Source organism: Chelonoidis abingdonii, chromosome 8 (genome assembly GCF_003597395.2).
Source record: "Chelonoidis abingdonii isolate Lonesome George chromosome 8, CheloAbing_2.0, whole genome shotgun sequence".
NCBI classification, from domain to species: domain Eukaryota; kingdom Metazoa; phylum Chordata; order Testudines; family Testudinidae; genus Chelonoidis; species Chelonoidis abingdonii.
In genome coordinates, this window is record NC_133776.1 from 2,173,967 (window position 1) to 2,192,821 (window position 18,855).

The 18,855-nt window shown below is 44.8% G+C and overlaps 1 protein-coding gene across 1 annotated transcript in view; it reads right to left on the reverse strand.

The window, feature by feature from the left end:
* The window catches only part of OPA1 (OPA1 mitochondrial dynamin like GTPase), an 88,654-nt gene that overhangs the window by 38,644 nt on the left and 31,155 nt on the right, over window positions 1-18,855 (reverse strand). The window contains 11 exon segments of the mRNA XM_075069044.1: window positions 155-323; window positions 9,548-9,624; window positions 10,268-10,332; window positions 13,432-13,547; window positions 14,069-14,141; window positions 14,232-14,304; window positions 14,994-15,124; window positions 15,834-15,933; window positions 16,028-16,099; window positions 16,345-16,419; window positions 16,906-16,986. Coding sequence (XP_074925145.1) covers window positions 155-323; window positions 9,548-9,624; window positions 10,268-10,332; window positions 13,432-13,547; window positions 14,069-14,141; window positions 14,232-14,304; window positions 14,994-15,124; window positions 15,834-15,933; window positions 16,028-16,099; window positions 16,345-16,419; window positions 16,906-16,986 — 1,032 coding nt within the window.

Sequence of the window (18,855 nt, forward strand, 5' to 3'; positions counted from 1 at the left end):
ATCGAAGAACTGCTCCTCTACTGCCCATTTACTTACACTCCTAATCTTCCGTCTTAAACAGGCTTCCAACAGAAATAAGCGGGTAAATATGGAAGCAAGGAGATTATTTTTTTATTTATTAAAATAAATTGCATTCAGCTATTTGAGTTCTAACCTCTACTCTTTATTAGCAGTTGTTGTCAGTCCACTGCTTCAGCTTGATAGTCCACAGTGGTTGTTAAATGTCCCTGAATTTGGTGTCTGGTGGCTGCTTGCAGGTTAGATGATTCTCAATCACATGAGTAGATACTCTTTCCCATAACGTTTTCTGAAGACTCTCCTCCCTAAATTGAAAGGTTATACACGTGGATAACTTCCAGTCCTAGAGTTCTAATCCATATTGCCAGTACTTTAACAGACTGACAGCCAGATTGTCTTCTTGTACTTTGATCATTCTTAACACCAACCCTCAAACCATTGAACTTCTCCCTACTTTCATTCTGCTGATGAACAAAGATGGTGTCTGAATTTCCCATAATTCATAGACTTGATGAATGATGAACTAGCTGAGAATTCCAACCTGCAGTCTATCTTATCATGAATATATGTCAAAGTTTACGTGTCAAATTAGCTTCTCATGTTGCTATGGAGCACTAAACATTCTCTATTTATGTTGCAGCACAGATAGTTAATATTACAATTAAATAAAATAAAGACTATTATTAGTGAAGATCATCCCCAAAATAATTTTTTTAAAATATGGTTTTACATGTTTCAGAAGGACAAGGTGGGTACGTTAATAATCTTTTATTGGATCAAGTTTCTGTTGATAAGACGACAAACTTTTGAGAGTATTTAGAGCTCAATATTCAGCTCCTCGCCCACCTTCTCTCTTATAATATCTTGGCGACCAACATGACTGATGATGACACTGTATTAAAATGTTTTGGAGATTTAACATTATACCACAGCTAGGAGGCAGAGTTGTTATCATTTAAAAAATTTTCAGGGAGACAGTAAGTCTATGGCCAGTGATATGCCAACTCAGGAGAAATGACGAGGAATTTTTCAATGAGTCAGGTTTCATAGTAGCAGCCATGTTAGTCTGTTCCGCAAAAGAACAGGAGTACTTGTGCACCTTAGCAGACTAACGAATTTATGAGCTAAGCTTTCGTGGTGCTACAGCCCACTTTCATCGGGATGCATAGACTGGACATACAGCAAGAAGATAATTTAATACATACAGAGAACCATTCGAAAAAGGATGGAAGTTGCCTACCACGTAAGAGTCGTTCTTGAGCTGAGCTGTCATCAGCAGGGAGATAACAATATTTTTTGAGAGTTGTAATCGAGTGGACACATAGAAGTGTGAAGATCTTAACATGGGCAATTAAGATTCAATTAGTGTACACTAATTGGTCTCTTAACAGTTAGTATGAGCTACTTCACCTTTTCATGTTCTCTGTATGTATAAATATCGTTCTGCTGTATGTTCCAAGTCTAGTGCATCTGATGAAAGTGGGGCTATAGCCCATGAAAGCTTATGCTCAAGTAAATTTGTTAGTCTCTAAGGTGCCACAAGTACTCCTGTTCTTTTTTCAGAAGGGTCACTTCAGCTCCTTTCGTCTCACTAGCATAATGATAAGTCAAATCTGTGCTTCACTTTTATTAAATAACCCTATTCTCCCCAACCTGTGGTAACTTCAAAACTGTCTGCCTGCCAAGCCAATATAGATGGGGCTGAAGTCACTCAATTCTTTAAAGCTGGAAAAGGCTTTTGGCTTAAATAGGTTTTCAAAGCTTGTACAACTACGCATAGGAACTTAAAAAGTACAAGTATTTAAAAAGTAGGAAAGAATTCTGGAAAATTTACTATCAGTAAATAAAAATTACTATTGTCTCTGGCAAAAATGATGGCTTCCTTAAGAGCTTTTGTTCAAAACAAGGTAATTGCTTCATCATTCAAACAAACTCATTTATTTGAGCAAGAACACCACCACCATTAAGAGGGATGACATTGCATGATACTTTTGCTTAGGCCAGTGCTGGAACCATCAGGCCTGGTGTTTGTTCCTTACAATGAGCCGTAGAGTGGGGCGGGATCTTGTGACTGAGCAAATGCAATCTCAAGATCTTCCTTATTGTCATGCCAGTTTCATCAGATCAACAAATCAACCCTACCCAGGACATAATAGAAATTTTTAACGTATGACAGAAAAATGTGTAGTCCTCAGCAACTTGTCACTATCATGTCAGATGCACTGATCACTTGATGCATATCACTCTGCACTCAATGGCTCACACAAGGATATTTTTATGGCCCAGGTTTCAAGTTTCCCTATCATCTATAGTGCACTCTTTATAATACAATTGGAACAGGGTGGTGACACATTAACTTCTGACAGATCACAAGTATAGCAATACTGGTATTTCACACACATGTGATACACTGGGTCAAACAGAAGAGCTAAGTGATGGGTCAGATTACTCAAGGAATGCACTGAACTCTGAAACCGTAGGCCAGAATATGAACTCAGAAAAATCTTCTTCACAGAAAACATTCACAAGCCTAGATGTGTTTTAAGGGAACTGTTTTCTTTAATGAACTGGACTCTTAGTACTGGCCCAGATTCTAAACTGTGACCAAACTGCAGTTCAGGAGGTAAAGGGTGCAAAAGTGGCTGAAGCTAGAATGTATGAATGTTTGGACTATGCTCTTTTTCACCTGGCTTCACCAGTTTTACTGGGACAGGACATGGATAGGATGTAGCACAGTGACTCTGCGCTAGCCAAGGGAATCATCAATGCGACTGTGAACAGAGTGCTAGGTATGAAACCCTGAGACAGCACTCTGTTCAGAGCACCTCCTGTGAACTGAGTGCTGACTCAGGGTTTCATACCTAGCACTCTGTCACAGGGACCGTTAAGTCAACTTTAGGGCCAAAAATTATCTTGTCTTTCAACTCCAAATCTCTGATTCTCAAAGAAGATACGGAATTTAATATTTTCAAGGTTCCGTATATGCGCACACACGTGTTATCTCAGCATATTTGGTGGTAACTCAAACCAGGAAGATTAGGGGGATTACAAAAATTCATATTTAATGAGAACATGACCAACTGTTGAGTCGTTATCATAGTTTAAAAGCATCCTTGCTTTTCTTGTTCATGTTCATGTACCTGTAACTTTCTAGTGTGTGTTATATCAATCCTTTCTCAAGTGGCAGAAAAAAAGACGGTTACTCACCTTTGTAACTGTTGTTCTTCGAGATGTGTTGCTCATATCCATTCCAATTAGGTGTGCGTGCGCCGCATGCACGTTCGTTGGAGATTTTTACCCTAGCAACACTCGGTGGGCTGGTTGGGCACCTCCTGGAGTGGCGCCGCTATGGCACCGGATATATACCGCTGCGGCCCAACCGCCCCTCAGTTCCTTCTAGTCGGCTATCCGACAGTGGGGAAGGAGGACGGGTGTGGAATGGATATGAGCAACATCTCGAAGAACAGTTACAAAAGTGAGTAACGGTCTTTTCTTCTTCGAGCGCTTGCTCATATCCATTCCAATTAGGTAATTCCCAAGCCTCACCTAGGCGGTGGGGTCGGAGTGAGATGTTGCGGAACGCAAAACTCCTGAGCCAAAGGCTGCATCATCTCTGGACTGCTGAACCAGTGCATAGTGTGAGGCAAAGGTGTGAATGGAAGACCAGGCAGCAGCACGACATATTTCCTGGATAGGGACATGGCCAGGAAGGCTGCAAATGAGGCTTGTGCCCGAGTAGAATGGGTGGTGAGATGGCTAGCCGGAATGTGAGCCAAGTCATAGCACGTTCGGATGCATATGTCACCCAAGATGAAATCCTTTGGGAAGAGAACGGCATGCCTTTCATCCATTCTGCCACAGCTACAAAGAGCTGGGGTGACCTTTGGAAGGGTTTGGTTCTCTCGATATAAAAGGCGAGAGCCCTACGGACATCTAAGGTATGCAGTTGTTGTTCCCGGGGCGATGAGTGGGGCTTCGGGAAGAAAACTGGGAGGAAGATATCTTGATTAACGCGAAAGGCAGACACCTCTTTAAGCAGGAATGCCGGGTGTGGTCGCAGCTGTACCTGGTCCTTCTGGAATACTGTATACGGGGGATCCACAGTCAAAGCACGAAGCTCTGACACTCGTCGAGGTGATAGCGACAAGGAAGGCTGCCTTCCAGGAGAGGTACAGCAGCGAACAGGTGGCTAGAGGCTCGAACGGGGAACCCATGAGCTTGGATAGCACCAGGTTGAGATCCCAGGTAGGAGTCAGGCGTCTGACTTGAGGGTACAACCAATCCAATCCCTTAAGGAACCGAGAAACCACGGAATGAGAAAACATTGAGGTGCCACTTTCCCCTTGATGGAAGGCTGAAATAGCTGCCAGATGCACCTTTACAGAAGAGACCGCCAGGCCCTGCTCCTTGAGGGACCATAGGTAATCCAGGAGAATGGGAACAGAAACCTGCCCGGGGATCAAGTTATTCTGAGCACATCAGTGAGAGAAACGCTTCCACTTGGTGACATATGTCACCCTCGTGGAAGGCTTCCTGCTGCCTAAGAGCACCTGTTGTACCGAAGCGGAACAACACAGTTCCGACTGACTCAACCACGTAGCAGTCATGCTGTCAGATGAAGGAATTGCAGGTCCAGATGGTGAAGCCTGCCGAAGTCCTGTGTTATGAGGTCCCGCCAGAGTGGCAGGGGGATCGGGTCTGCCACTGAGAGGTCGAACAACAGGATGTACCAATGCTGCCTTGGACAAGCTGGAGCAATGAGGATCAAGTGGGCTCTGTCCCTGCAGAGCTTGAGCAGGACTCTGTGGACGAGCGGAAACGGTGGGAAAGCACAAAGTAGATGCCTGTTCCATGGGATCAGGAATACGTCTGAGAGGGAGCCCGGAGAGCTTCCTTGGAAGGAGCAGAACACCTGGCACTTCCTGTTCTCTCGAGAGGCAAAGAGGTCTAAGTGGGGAAAACCCCACCTCCGGAAAACAGAATGGATGACGTCCGGGCGTATCGATCACTCGTGAGATAGGAAGGACCTGCTGAGGTGATCTGCCAGAGTGTTCTGGACTCCTGGGAGAAAGGACGCTACCAGATCGATAGAGTGGGCTATGCAAAATTCCCAGAGGTGGATGGCTTCTTGACAAAGGAGAGAGGAATGTGCTCCGCCCTGTTTATGTAAAACATGGCCATTGTATTGTCTGTGAACACTGACACACAACGGCCCTGTAGATAGTCCCGAAACACCTGGCATGCTAAGCGGACTGCTCTCAGTTCCCTCATGTTGATGTGTAGGGACAGCTTTTGGGGCAACCACAGGCCTTCAGTGTGACAACTCCTGACATGGGCACCCCAACCCAGAGATGATGCGTCTGTGGTTAGGGCTACCGAGGGTTGCGGTGGGTGGAATGGCATTCCTCCGCAGATCAGAGAGGGGTCTAACCACCAAGTCAGGGAGTCGAGAACTTTCCTGGGGATAGTGAGCACCGAATCCAGACTGTCCCTGGAAGCCAGCCAGGTTTGGAAGGGACGGAGACGCAGTCTCACGTACTTGGTCACGAAGGTGCAGGAGGCCACGTGACCTACTAGGCCGAGGCAAGACCGGACCGACTTTGTCGGAAAGGATCGATGAATTAATGAAGCCATTGTTTGAAAACGAGGCTGGGGGAGGAAGGCTCTGGCCAAAGTGGAGTCCAGAACAGCCCCAATGAAGTCTGTTCTCTGTGTGGGCGTGAGAATAGACTTTTCTGCGTTGATCATGAGACCTAGGCTCCCGAAGAGGTCTCTGATTACGCACACGTGCTGCGATACTTGTAACCGAGAAGTCTTTCGAATAAGCCAATCGTCGAGATACGGGAAGACGTGAACTCGATGACACCTGAGGGAAGCGACTACTACAGCCATGCATTTGGTGAAGACCCTTGGAGCTGTAGAAAGGCCAAAGGAAGAACCGTGAACTGAAAATGTTCGTGGTTTATCACAAAATGGAGATACTGCCTGTGTGGTGGACAAATGGCGATGTGGAAATACGTGTCCTTCATGTCGAGGGCGGCAAACCAGTCTCCAGGGATGGGATGATGGTCCCCAGGGATACCATGTGAAACTTCAACTTTATCAGGAATTTGTTGAGTTCTCGCAAGTCTAGGATTGGTCGTAGACCTCTCTTTGCCTTGGGGATTAAAAAGTAACGGGAATAGAACCCCTTACCCCTTATGCCTTTTGGCACCTCCTCTATGGCTCCCAGCTTTAGGAGCGCCTGGACCTCTTGCCAGAGGAATTGCTCGTGAGAGGGGTCCCTGAAGAGGGACGGGTAGGGAGGGTGGGAGGGAGGGAGGGGCTGAAATAAACTGTAGATGGTATCCCAATTCCACTGTGTGAAGGACCCAACGATTGGAGGTTAGTTGGGACCAGGCAGGGAGGAAATGGGAGAGGCTGTTGAAAAAGGAGGGAGAAGGATCTGCTAGGATAACTGGCGGGCCGTCCTCGGGCGTCCCATCAAAAGTTTTGCTTAGGCCCCGTTGGCGGTTTAGTAGGCATTTGATTTTGGGATCCCTGAGGGCCAGATTGTCTGCACCGATTCCTCCTGCCGCGCCGTCTGGTGTTATCCTGACGCGGTCTAGCCTGGTTGTACGGGCAGTATAGGTGGGCCCAGAAGGACCTTCGTTGGGTCACTGGCACGTGCGTGCATTATGACCCGATTGTCCTTAAGGCTTTGTAGCCTAGGGTCGTTTTTGTTGGAGAAGAGGCCCTGTCCCTTGAAGGGTAAATCCTGAATGGTCTGCTGCAATTCAGGAGGAAGAGCTGAAGCCTGGAGCCAGGAGATACACCTCATCGTCACTCCGGTTGCCAGAGTTCTGGCCGCCGAGTACGCAGCATCCAGAGAGGCCTGGAGAGAGGTTCTTGCCACCTTTTTACCCTCTTCGAGCAGGGCCATAAACTGCAGATGGGACTCCTGGAGAAGAAGCTCTGTAAACTTCTCCACTGATACCCAGGTGTTAAAATTGTACCGACTCAGGAGAGCTTGCTGATTCGCCACCCTAAGTTGGAGGCCCCCAGCCGAGTATATTTTGCTGCCGAGGAGGTCCATGCGCTTAGCTTCCTTCGCCTTAGGAGCTGATGCTTGCTGACCATGACGCTCCCGTTCGTTCACCGATTGGACAACCAGAGAGCAGGGAGGTGGATGGGTGTAGAGGTATCCGTATCTCTTTGAGGGGACCATGTATTTCCTCTCTACTCCCCTAGCTGTGGGTGGAATTGAAGCTGGGGACTGCCAAAGGGTGTCCGCATTGGCTTGTATAGTGCGGATGAACGGGAGCGCCACTCTGGTAGGTGCATCAGCTGATAAGATGTCCACTACTGGGTCCTCTATCTCAGTGACCTCCTCCATTTGCAAATTCATGTTCTGGGCCACCCGCCTCAAGAAGTCTTGATGGCCCTAAGATCAATTGGTGGAGGGCCTGAGGAGGATGTTCCTGCTACTGCCTCGTCAGGTGAGGAAGAGGAGGATAGGCCCGGGACCAAGGGGTCCTGAGGTTAGTCGTGAACAGGAGGAGCATCAGCTGGATCAGGTGGAACCTCTGTGCCCACCGATGGAACTGGAGCTTCGTCCGTGCCCATACGGGGAGGGCAGCTCACCGTCACTTCCTGTACCCGGTGTTATGAGGGGGCCGAGCGTTGAGCCACTGACGGGGCACCTTGGGTCTGGTGGTATGCCCATGGTGTCCAAAAGGACCAGTGATGAGGCCCTTGTTCGTGGCTTTGTCCCTCCGGAAAGTGGCTGGGGACGTCACCTCAGGATGGTATGATGCACTACTGGCCTGAGACGATACTGAAGTGTGTCTCGAAGGCCACGGAGGTGCCGAGAGGTCCTGTGAGGACGGCACCATTCTGGACGCTCGATCCCGGGGCGGTACCAGGGAGCGGTACCGGGATCTGCGGTGGTACCGTGAGCAAGTGAGACCGGGACCTTCTACCATCGTGGTGCCAGGAGGTCAACCAGGATCTCGAGCCCCGTTGTCTGGAACTACTGCGGGATACCCGGTACCGAGATCAGTGCCGAGAGCTGAAGCGGTACCGGGAGTATCTGTCCAGTGAGCGTGATGTTGAGCGGTGCCACGAATGCGACCGGTACCGCGATAGAGAGCAGTGCCGGGACTGTGAGCGGCGCCGGGAGCGGGAGCAACGTGATCTAGAGCGTCTGTGAGACCGCAATCTTGAATGACGTCTCTCTGGAGGGTTGGAGGACGGAAGCCTTATCAGGGCCAGCTTGCTGATGGATTGAATAATCCGCACTGGTGGTGCCGGAGGTTGACACATCGGCTCCGTCATCGAGATGAGCTCCCTTGCCGTAGAGAAGGTCTCCGGCGTAGAAGGGAGAATGAGCTCAACCCCAGCTGGAGGTGGGGAGCTGTCAGGCACCGGATTCAACGGCCCTTGTAGGACCGGAATCGACGGTGCCATCCCAGGAGAAGCAGCTATTGGTGGTGCCGCCATGGACAACGGTGCCGTAGCAGATGACTGTGCCTGGCAAACCGTCTTAGACGAGTGCTCCTTCTCGGAGGTTGAAGTCGTAGCACCATACCGTATCCCGGTTGGAGAAACGGAGCAGTGCCGAGGAGTCGGTGCCGGTACAGGTCGGTGCCGAGAGTCCTTCTCGGTACCGGGACGATGTGGTGCCGAAGGCACGCTCCATACCGAGGCGGCCTACTGGGCTCTGGGTACCGCTGCTGCGGGACTAAGTGCCGACTCCATGAGGAGCTGCTTCAAACGAAACTCCCGCTCCTTCTTCGTCCTAGGTTTAAAGGACTTGCAAACGTGGCACTTGTCCACAAGGTGGGATTCCCCTAGGCACTTGAGGCAGAAGTCGTGGGGATCCCCTATTGGCATTGGCACGCCAAGCATGGTTTGAATCCCGGTGCCTTGGGCATGGGCCCACACCGGGGCGGAGAAAAGGGGCTAATCCCCGATCTCCCTTTCAACTATATACACTAACTATAAAACTAAGCACTAATACTAAGTATAACTACAAAAAACTCGAACTGTAAACACAGTGATGAGAAGAGAACTACGAGTAAGCTAGGGATGTGGAGATCAGCAAAGTCGCGCTCCACAGTTCCAATGACCGACACGGGCACTAAGAAGGAACGGAGGGGCGGTTGGGCCGCCATGGGTATATACCCGGTGCCATAGTGGCGTCACTCCAGGGGGCGCCCAGCCGGCCCATCGAGTGTTGCTAGGGTAAAAATCTCCGACGAACGTGCACGCAGCGCACACACACCTAATTGGAATGGATATGAGCAAGCACTCGAAGAAGAATGTACTATATTGACCAGAGACTACAAACAAGTTTGGTGATCTAGAATAAGAAACATGTTATAGTGGAAAGGTGGACAAAGGAAATCACTCTATCAGAAGATTAGGAAATAATTACCATTTTTTATTTTAAATCTAAACAAAAATCTGAAATATACACTAAAAAACCCTCATCTTGTTTTGGATGAGGGACATATAGCATAAATTTGAAAGTAAATAGTTACTGTACCAGTGCTTTGGCGTGACCTGGCTCAAACTTATAACCTCATCGAGGATTTCATTCTTCGCTTTTTCAAACAGTTCATTCTATGCAAAAGACAAGCATGAAGGTCAGTGAAAACTCTGTGATGATGACTTTACCTTGACTATGTCTAGACTACTTTTCTATGAGGTGCAAAGGAATACTATTTCATGGCTTGTAAACCTAAAACGAAACCTTCCAGTTGTGCTCTCGCCAGCATTTATGCTTGTAACATGTTATCCTAGTGTATCATCCTATGCTTTCTGCACAGCTTCTGTCTTCCTACAAGGACAGAGAAGACAGAAGAGTTGACAGAACAATAATCTACATCATTAAAAGAAACATCGTTTCTTGTTAGCCTGGCAAGTAGATCAACTCTGGAGCGATTATAGGATTTTAACAGCACTGCAGCTATTTGAAAACAGACTTATGTTTTGTGAAACTCAGATGACTAAATTTTTGAAGTGACTGACTTCATATCACATAAGGCCTGATCGTCATTTATACTAAGGTCAATTTACATAATTCCAGTAGCTGAAAGAGGTCTTAAAAGTGATGTAAAAGTAAATTATGCCATCTTTAAGGTCCCTTTACAATGCCAGAGTGAAGCAAAGGAGCCATAGTACAAATGAGAATAAGACTCAATTTCTAACCCATAATCTTAATAAACATTTTCTAATATATCAGTAAACGTGTAATGGAATTTACCCGGTCAAGCTCTCGCAACCTGGGGTAGTTGTTCTTCCACTCAGTCTCAAGATTAAAACGTGTTGCTATAGAAAGAAAAAGAAGAATCAGAGACATACATTTATTAAGACTCCTTTATAATCTGGTCAGAATGCCTGGCTATTCTAAGAACTCACCTGTTCTTTAAATTCCCATGAAACTTATTTGTGACAAATCAATCTTGCATTTGACATTTCAAGTAAATCAAGTGACTGAGAAAAATCATGTATTTTATTCTTCAGGCACAAGCAAATTTGAAAGGTCATAACAGAAAGGGAATAAGATTTTGGCATTTTTGACCATAAAGCTATTTAGTGATCAATGGTTACATGATGACAACTCACAATTCCATTATCCAAAGCTGTTCTAAGATTTGTCCTTCACTTCCATGCTTTAATGTTAAGCAAATATATTTCTCTGAAACTCTACATTTAGCAGATGATTTCTCTGTGGCTTTAACTATAATTTCATGATTACTCAATCCATTTTTAAAAGTTACTAATTGCAACAGTTATGGAACATGAAAAAAAGGAAAACGCACAACATCGAAACAGTTTCACAATAATGTATAGTTTTACAATTTTTCTTTTTACCCATCATTTACAATTTAGATGATCTAAAGAAGCTTATTAACATTTCAAATGTATGTTGTAATATCCTATTTTCAACAGTCCTGTTTTTAACTCTCCATTGTTGGTAGTGCTTTCTTACCTTCTATTCTATTCCCTAGGTAGAGAGTCAAACAAATTCTCATTAAAGTCCAGGAAAAGTCTAGCACCAACTTTAATGGCAATAGAATCAGACTAACATTGGGTGAAACTCACTCCAACTGAGGGCAAACACAAGACCCTACGCCCCATCAAAGTCCTTAACAAAGGTTTTCCAATCTAGTCATTCCCCACCTTTCACTCCTGCCCAACTAGGCAAGGCGTCGGACTTTCAACAGAACTAAAATGAACATCACAGTAGCAGCTGTTTGTGCACTGGCATCACTTATGGTAGCCCAGCTTTGGGAACAGAGTTTGATAGTGATCTGCTGGCACAGAGTCAGCACACTATTGCACAGAACTACTAAAGGGAATTTTGATTTGAATCTACCAATGTTTGAGGAGACTAACTGCTAATGGATGCAACTGGGATACCCCGATTCCACTCATTTTACTGGCGCTCAGGGCAAGTCCAGCTGCCTCGACAGATCACACACCCTTTGAGGTGGCGACTGGGCAAACTATGTGAATGCCTGAGGACCTTCTGTGGCATACCAGTAGCATACAGTTAGAAGAAGTTAAACTGGAAACCTATATGCCAACATGACAGAAATATCTTAATCAGATTCACTTGCAGGTAGCTGTTAAATTGGGAAAGTCTAAACGGAAGGCAAAAGTCTATTTTGATAAAGACCAGAGAGAGAACGCTTGGGAAATTGAAGATGAGGTTATACTCCTGTCGTACGCTGTATTGAAACACAATTTATGTAACTGATGGAGTGGGCCACACTATATTGTGGATAGACTCAATTCCTCTGTATACAGAATTAGGATCAAAGAGGAAAAAAGAAAAGTAGATAAATTCTATCATGTCAGCTGTACCGGAAGAAGAGAGATTTCTCCATAGGCAGAGACGCTGAGCACAAAAGAGGAAGTGCAGGACCAGAGAGAGCCATCCCAGTAACAGGGAAAAGAAAATGGATGTCATAACACTGATTCTGTGCTCTTGCCTTTACACTGCACTGCTGACAGAGCAACAGACCGTTCCAGGACAATAAGAAACGAGAACAGTTGAGGCAAATCAGGTTGTTATGTTGGGACTAGACTCTGACTTGCCTATAGAGGCTCAGGATGCAATGATAACAGTGACTTGGAAACGACAATGAATAAGCCAATATCAAGGACTTAAGGCAAGGGTGGGCAAACTTTTTGGCCCAAGGGCCACATCGGGTTCGGAAACTGTATGCAGGGCCGGGTAAGGAAGGCTGTGCCTCCCCAAACAGCCTGGACCCTGCCTCCTATCCGCCCCGACTGCCCTCCTCAGCATTCGTGACCCATCCAATCCCCACCGCTCCTTGTCCCCTGACCATCCCCTCCTAAGACCCCCCCACCTCCCTGTCCCTTGACTCCCCCGACCCCTATCCACACCCGTGCTCCCTGACAGGCCCCCCCGGGACTCCCACGCCTATCCAACCCCTCTGTTCCCCATCCCCTGCAATGACCCCACTGCTATTTGTAGTGTGCAGATAGAGCCCTGCTAGTGAAGATCTGTCTAGCTGGGCTGGGAGGCTCGCTGCCAGCTGCAGTGCAGACAGACCACTATTGGTTGGGAAGGACAGAGAAGCAGAGGGCCAATCAATCTCTCCTCCTACTGCGCCAAGGTTTTCCCTCCTATCCCTCCATTAACAAGGGCAGGGCATAAGCCCAGTGGTTCTTTTCTCAAGGAGATTGTTCTGGCATTTCACTGCTGAAAGTATGATGTTGAGATGTTAACAGTCCATTGTGCTCTCTTTTCTGTTCAGGTCAAGCCAGAACTGTGGTCAGGTTTCCACTGGTTCCACTACATTATGTCATGTCTTTAAAGCAGATGCAGGTTTTGGAGACAGATACATGTTTTCGGCTGTTTGGGCTGGGACAGTCCGTATGTAATTAGGATATCTCCCAGCACTGTAGGATTCATCGAAAGGCTCACTGGCAGAGAACACTTGGACTCTGTCCCACACAGCAGTGTGGCTTGGTGCAAGACACATGTCCAGTCGTAGATGGGTTCAATGGGGTCTTTTGCCAGGAAGCTATTTTGAGTTTAGATCTGAAAATCAGGATGAGGGGAGACTCATGTTCTGGCCAAGCAGCTATGTTCATTTCTCTCCTTCACTTATTTACATTCTTGTTGTTTATTTAATAAAGTTGGGACCTTTGTGCCACCAACTATCCTTCACCTGAGATTCCCAAGGCAACATGACATGGCAATTTCTTATTAATGATTACATACAAGGAGTCATGGAGAGATGTGCAGGCTAGAGGATGCCAAACACTGGAATTACAGATCATTCACAGAGCTGTGCAATGGAAACTTGCAAAGTTCCTGGACACATTATGGCTAACTCTAGCCAATATTACAAAGCTTTGCCTTCAGGGGTATTACATGAAACAATATACCTTTAAAAGCATCTGCTTGCTGCTCCACTGACTCTCTCACCATTTTCCAAAAGCAATCTGACACAGCAAGACTTAGGTTCCTCGTCGTCACCTGATGTGCCTTCAGCATACACGTCCTGTAAAGAGAGAGATACAGCCGTATATCGCTGTATTTTTAAAGTGTCTTTTCAGGGCTTTTACTCCAGGAATAAATCTTAGCTTTCTATGCTGAAGAACAAATTAACACAAGAACATGCATCATCCTAAAACCTTGACTCTCTCCACAAAATATCCAGTGTACATAATGGTATTTGGAGTTCTCCTGGAATTATGAGAAAAAAAACTATGTACCCTGTAACCCTGGAGGGAAAGTTTGGGATTTCAGTGTCTAAGCAGCATGAATCATAGTTCTTTCTGCAGATAAGGTGTAAGTTTGCTAAGTCAGCACAATCTCTTCAGTTCACTGAAGGTGGACCACACAGCTGTATGTCTGAAAGGATAGTTCTTGCCGCCCAAAGCTTTGAGGATTAGCAGACATTGCAACACACACACACAATGCTTTCACACTACAAGTCTGCAACAAAGTTAAGCTCCGGGAATGTATGCTAGCATTTACCGATGAGATTCACTTTAATATAAAGTATAAATAGCAACATACTTCAACAGTTTTGAATTTTGAAAAAATTCCTCTTCATAGTCTTTAATAGATTCGATACTTTCAGCATTGTTTCCTGGAGAAAGGAGAGAGTGCCACAACAATTCTGTTTAGACACTGATTCTGTATCAACAAATAGAAAAGAACCAGACAGAACTTTGATTACCTTTTCCTGTAACGACTGCAAAGTAACCCAAAGCCTTCATTGGGAAGAGTTTACCTTCAATGATTTGTTGTATCTATGCAAATAAGTACAAAAATATGTTGATCTTGTATCCCTTCTCTCATTTCATTAACGCAATATTAAAATATCTAAACAACATATAAAGATAGATTATGCAGGACTAACACTTACTTAGGAGATTACAGAGAGGTTTTACTGCACTCTGGAAATTATAGTTAAAGGAAAGACACAGATATAGGAAAAACGTAATACAAAAATGCATAGTACATAGCTAAAAGATAGAAAGCCACTTGAAATTTAATGTTGACTGGATTGCAGGTTCTTATAACAATTAGACTTACATGAACCTGTAATTAATAAATGTTTTGACTGTCTTGGATATTACTTAAAAGAATAATAATAAATTATAATTGCAAGTTAGTTAGCACTTTACTCCTGTATATCAAAAAGCACTTGACAAAGGAAGGTAAATATCCTTATACATATTTTACAGATGGGAAAAATAAGACGCAGAACTGAAATTACTTGACCAGGGTCATGTAGCAGAAGTCAGTAAAAGCAGAAACTTGAACAGATTAAAAATAATAAAAACCTCACATTGGATACCCTTAACAGACATCTTTTTCTTTCAAAAACCTTCCCGAAAAGTTGGATGCACTTTTATGTTTGCATTTTCATCACAATTTTCTGCACAAGTGTCCCTCTTCATGCTGTGGCATAAGAACAGAAGGCTGGTATAGTTACCCTGTTTGGGCTGGCCACGTTTTTCTCAGCAAGGTCCACCTTGGTCAAAACAAAGATTGTCCTTTTCCCGTGAGGATCCATTTGGCTGACTAAATCAGTGACAATGCTGCGCTCTGCATCCACCGACCCATCTGAAAAGATTTTTAAAGATGCCATTTCAAGAACTATAGCATGAGATACAGCATTTTGAACTCTGACTACTCAGTAGGCACTAGTTATTTTTTAGCAAATCGTTTAGGTTAAAAATATTAATGATAGAATGTCCCTCATTATTTAGCTTTTGGCACAAGCAGTGCAAATTTGCGTATGTTCTTTGCATTAAAAAATCCTTGTCCTCTGGTGACTAATGATAAAAATAAGTTTCCACCAAAACTAAAATACATCTAGACTTTAAACTATTCACTAAAAATTTTTTTGGAAAAAGTACATGACAATTCTCAGTATAAAAATCTCTCTACTGTTGTCTGTTAGCTTAGGAACTCTGTTTTGGGGAAATCTTGAGTTTAAACAGTACTACCACTGGCTTGGTTATATTTTAAAAGAAATAAAAATGTAAGCTTTCTTTGTATTAGTGGCAAAGGGGCCAAACAATGTCATGAGTTTAAGAAAAAATACAGACATCACACAGTATACTGTGGGGCCCACAGTGCAAATTCCCACAATATTTTGGATGATCTACCTAGAAAGCATTTCCTAAAACTGCACTGAGAAATTAAGAATTGACTTCTGTTCAGGTTCATTTTTCTAGAAATCTGGATGAATGATCTAAAGAATACACCGCAAGGTTTTAATTAGCACAAGCAAATGCCATTTTGATTATTGTCTAGAGTCCTAATTTACCTTGAATACAAAGGATGATGGCATTCGGGTTCTGCATATAGGCCTTGCTGATGCTAAAGATAGTATCCTTAGTGTCTGGAGCCATACCTGATGTCACAGTCTTAAAAAAAATAGAACATTTTTTTTTAAAAGAGATCGGAATGAAAGATTTTCTCCTTTGGTAAAAGTATATTAACTGACTGCTCTATACTTACACTAATGACACCAGGCAAATCTACCAACACCATTCTCTGCAGACCAGGACCTTTCACATTTAAGGAGATGGTCTGTAAAACAAAGTTGGAATGAAATTTTTCACCAGGGGGTATGACTTTTTTTTTTTTTTTTTTTTTTTTTTTAAAGAAGAGGTCAGATGACTATGCTCCTGAGAACAGAACAATTGCTATGGTATAAATACATTTCTTTATACAGTACAAGATCTTGAAATAGCTACAAACTGATTGGACATAGCCTCATAATTGATAAGACAAGTACAAATGAGACTCTGCATGAAATGAATGGGGAGCTTTACCTCAGCACTGACAGTGCATCCTTCTTTCACACTTTTCCTCATTCGGATCTCTATCTCATTTCTCAAGGCTGCAAGCTGTTTTGACATAAAGATGTCAGATGATATTTATCACGGGCAAATATTACTTGAATAGTCAAGAACAGACATCAACATAGGTAAACAAGATGACTCAGCAGCCAAATAACATCCTTTATCCGAAGGTCACTGTTACAATCATTGACTAGGCCTCAGTACGCGCGGGGGAAGCCAGTAAGCAGAATATCAGTTTTATGGTTTGGTAAACGGAAGCACAGAAAGGTTTACTGATTTGCTTTAGGACTCACAAAACTCAGTAGTACACCTGGGAGCAGGTGCTGTTACATGCATTGCCCACTTCGTTATCTAGAGTTGAATCGCAATGATGACACTGAAACACAGTGTAACGTTTAACAAAGTGTCCCTCTTTGCTCAACAGTCTTCTAATCTCTATACTCAGTGGGCAACACCCATTGCAGACATCTGTTTTTCCAAACAAAAATGTGATCAAGATTACATTCATCTCAAGACTTTTCTTGTACTTACATCTTCTTCCTTGGTCAGATCAAACTCCCGAGAGCTGTCTTTGAACAAAGCCACATGGTGGGGACCTTCACTAAGTGTTACCTAATTTTAGGATGAGGAGATGCGTAACTAATAAAATCTTAATAGCCAAGATTTGCAAGACAGAAACACCCCCCAAAAACAAACAAAATAAGGGTCTTTAACATTTACCATTATTATTTAAAGGAATGTACTACCTAAGAAAGGTGTTTGATTGACAGCTCTCTAAATGGAAATCCTTTAGACACTCCTGGAACTGGATAAAGCTATGATTTTGGCACAGAGTCAATGGCAATCATGAATTGGAATAAAGTCCGTGACAAGCCCATCTCATAGCAGCAGCTCCTGTCTTGTGAGGCTGGGGCTGGTAGAGGCACCAGCAATGGTGGAACCAAAGGGCCATCCTCTCCCCCAACTTTTTAAAACGAGACTGGGCGGGAACATGCCATGGTCCAGCCCTACAGGCTGGCACCCACTCTGCTTTATGCCACGTGCAATGTGCCATGTGGGATGCACTCTGCATCATGTTGCAAGATGGTGGCCAGGCCCTCACCTGCCAAAACCAAGACAGCAGCAACTCTTGGCACCGGGGACTAGCCAATTCCAGGAAGCTGGACAAATCCATCACCTAAGGGCCTCGGGCTGGCCAGCATGGAAGGTAAGATAAAGAGTGTGGGAGAGAGAGGGATGGTGGGGGAAAGAGGAATCAGGGGCTTCAGGAAGGTTGGATGTGTGGGGGGAAACAGCAGGCGCTGGGGACAGAGCGTCAGGCTGGTGGGGTCATTCTGGAGCTCTCAGATGGAGACGGAGAGGCGGACATGCTAAACCAGAGTGGTGCTGTGACTGTGTATGTCAGGTCACAATGCCTGGACTGGGGAGATGGACCCAGCCCTGCAGGACAGGAGCCGCTGCTGCAGGGCGAGTAAGGGGTGGGTTCTCTGTCCAACCTCCCTGCCACTCTCCCGAGCCTCACCTTTCACCACCCCACTATATAACCCACAGTTATTTCCCACCCACCCCTACACTAAACAGTACACTTTTTTGGCATCAGTTCTTTTCTTTTGTAACCAAACATACTACCAACAACAAAAGTCACTGTTTAAATTATTTTTGGGGGGGAGGAAAGCATTAATGCCATATTTCTTAGTAGCAACAAGGATTAAATCATTTTTGATGCATTTGATTCAGTTTGTTTACAAGGGGGAGAAGTATAGCTTTGCCTTGTTAAAGACAGCAGGTAAAAATACATTATTTGGTAACCTTTCTCTGCCTTTTAGTTTTCTTCCTGCACCTCTACTGTGCCATTTAGTAAAAGTTTCCTGCCAAAATTGTAGGCCTGGGAATGGACAATGGCTATAGAGGCTTTCAGTTCTGTGTCTCAGCCATGATTGCACTGACTACCTCTAGGACTGGGAGGCTGGTTCAGTCTCCGTGCTCATTCAACCAGCAGGTGTCTGTATGTGGGTGCTGATTAGTGAGTACCTGTCTGTCGGTGTCTGGGCCAGTTCCTAACAGTCAGACAGGTGTTCTTTTCATATTTGTGGCATTTCATCCAAAAGCAAATAAAGAATACTTTTATCTATCTATTTTTGCCATCTTCACAACCAGTTTCTAGTAACTTTTTACCTTCAGCAAGTTTTGTTAAAAAGATTCTTTTCACTTTCCTTCACTGATGTCACAGGCTACGTCTACACTGCACGATTATTTCGAATTAGCTTAAACCGATATTACAAAACAGATCTAATAAAATCGGTTTAGCGCGTCCACGGTGGGATCACGAAATCGATTGTTTGCGTCCATGGTCCAAAGCTACCATCAATTTCAGGAGCGGTGCACTGTGGGTAGCTGTTCCTCAGCTATCCCATAGTTCCCACTTCCGGGTTGAGAGCACAGTGCCTGATGGGGCAGAAAACATTGCCCCGGGTGGTGCTG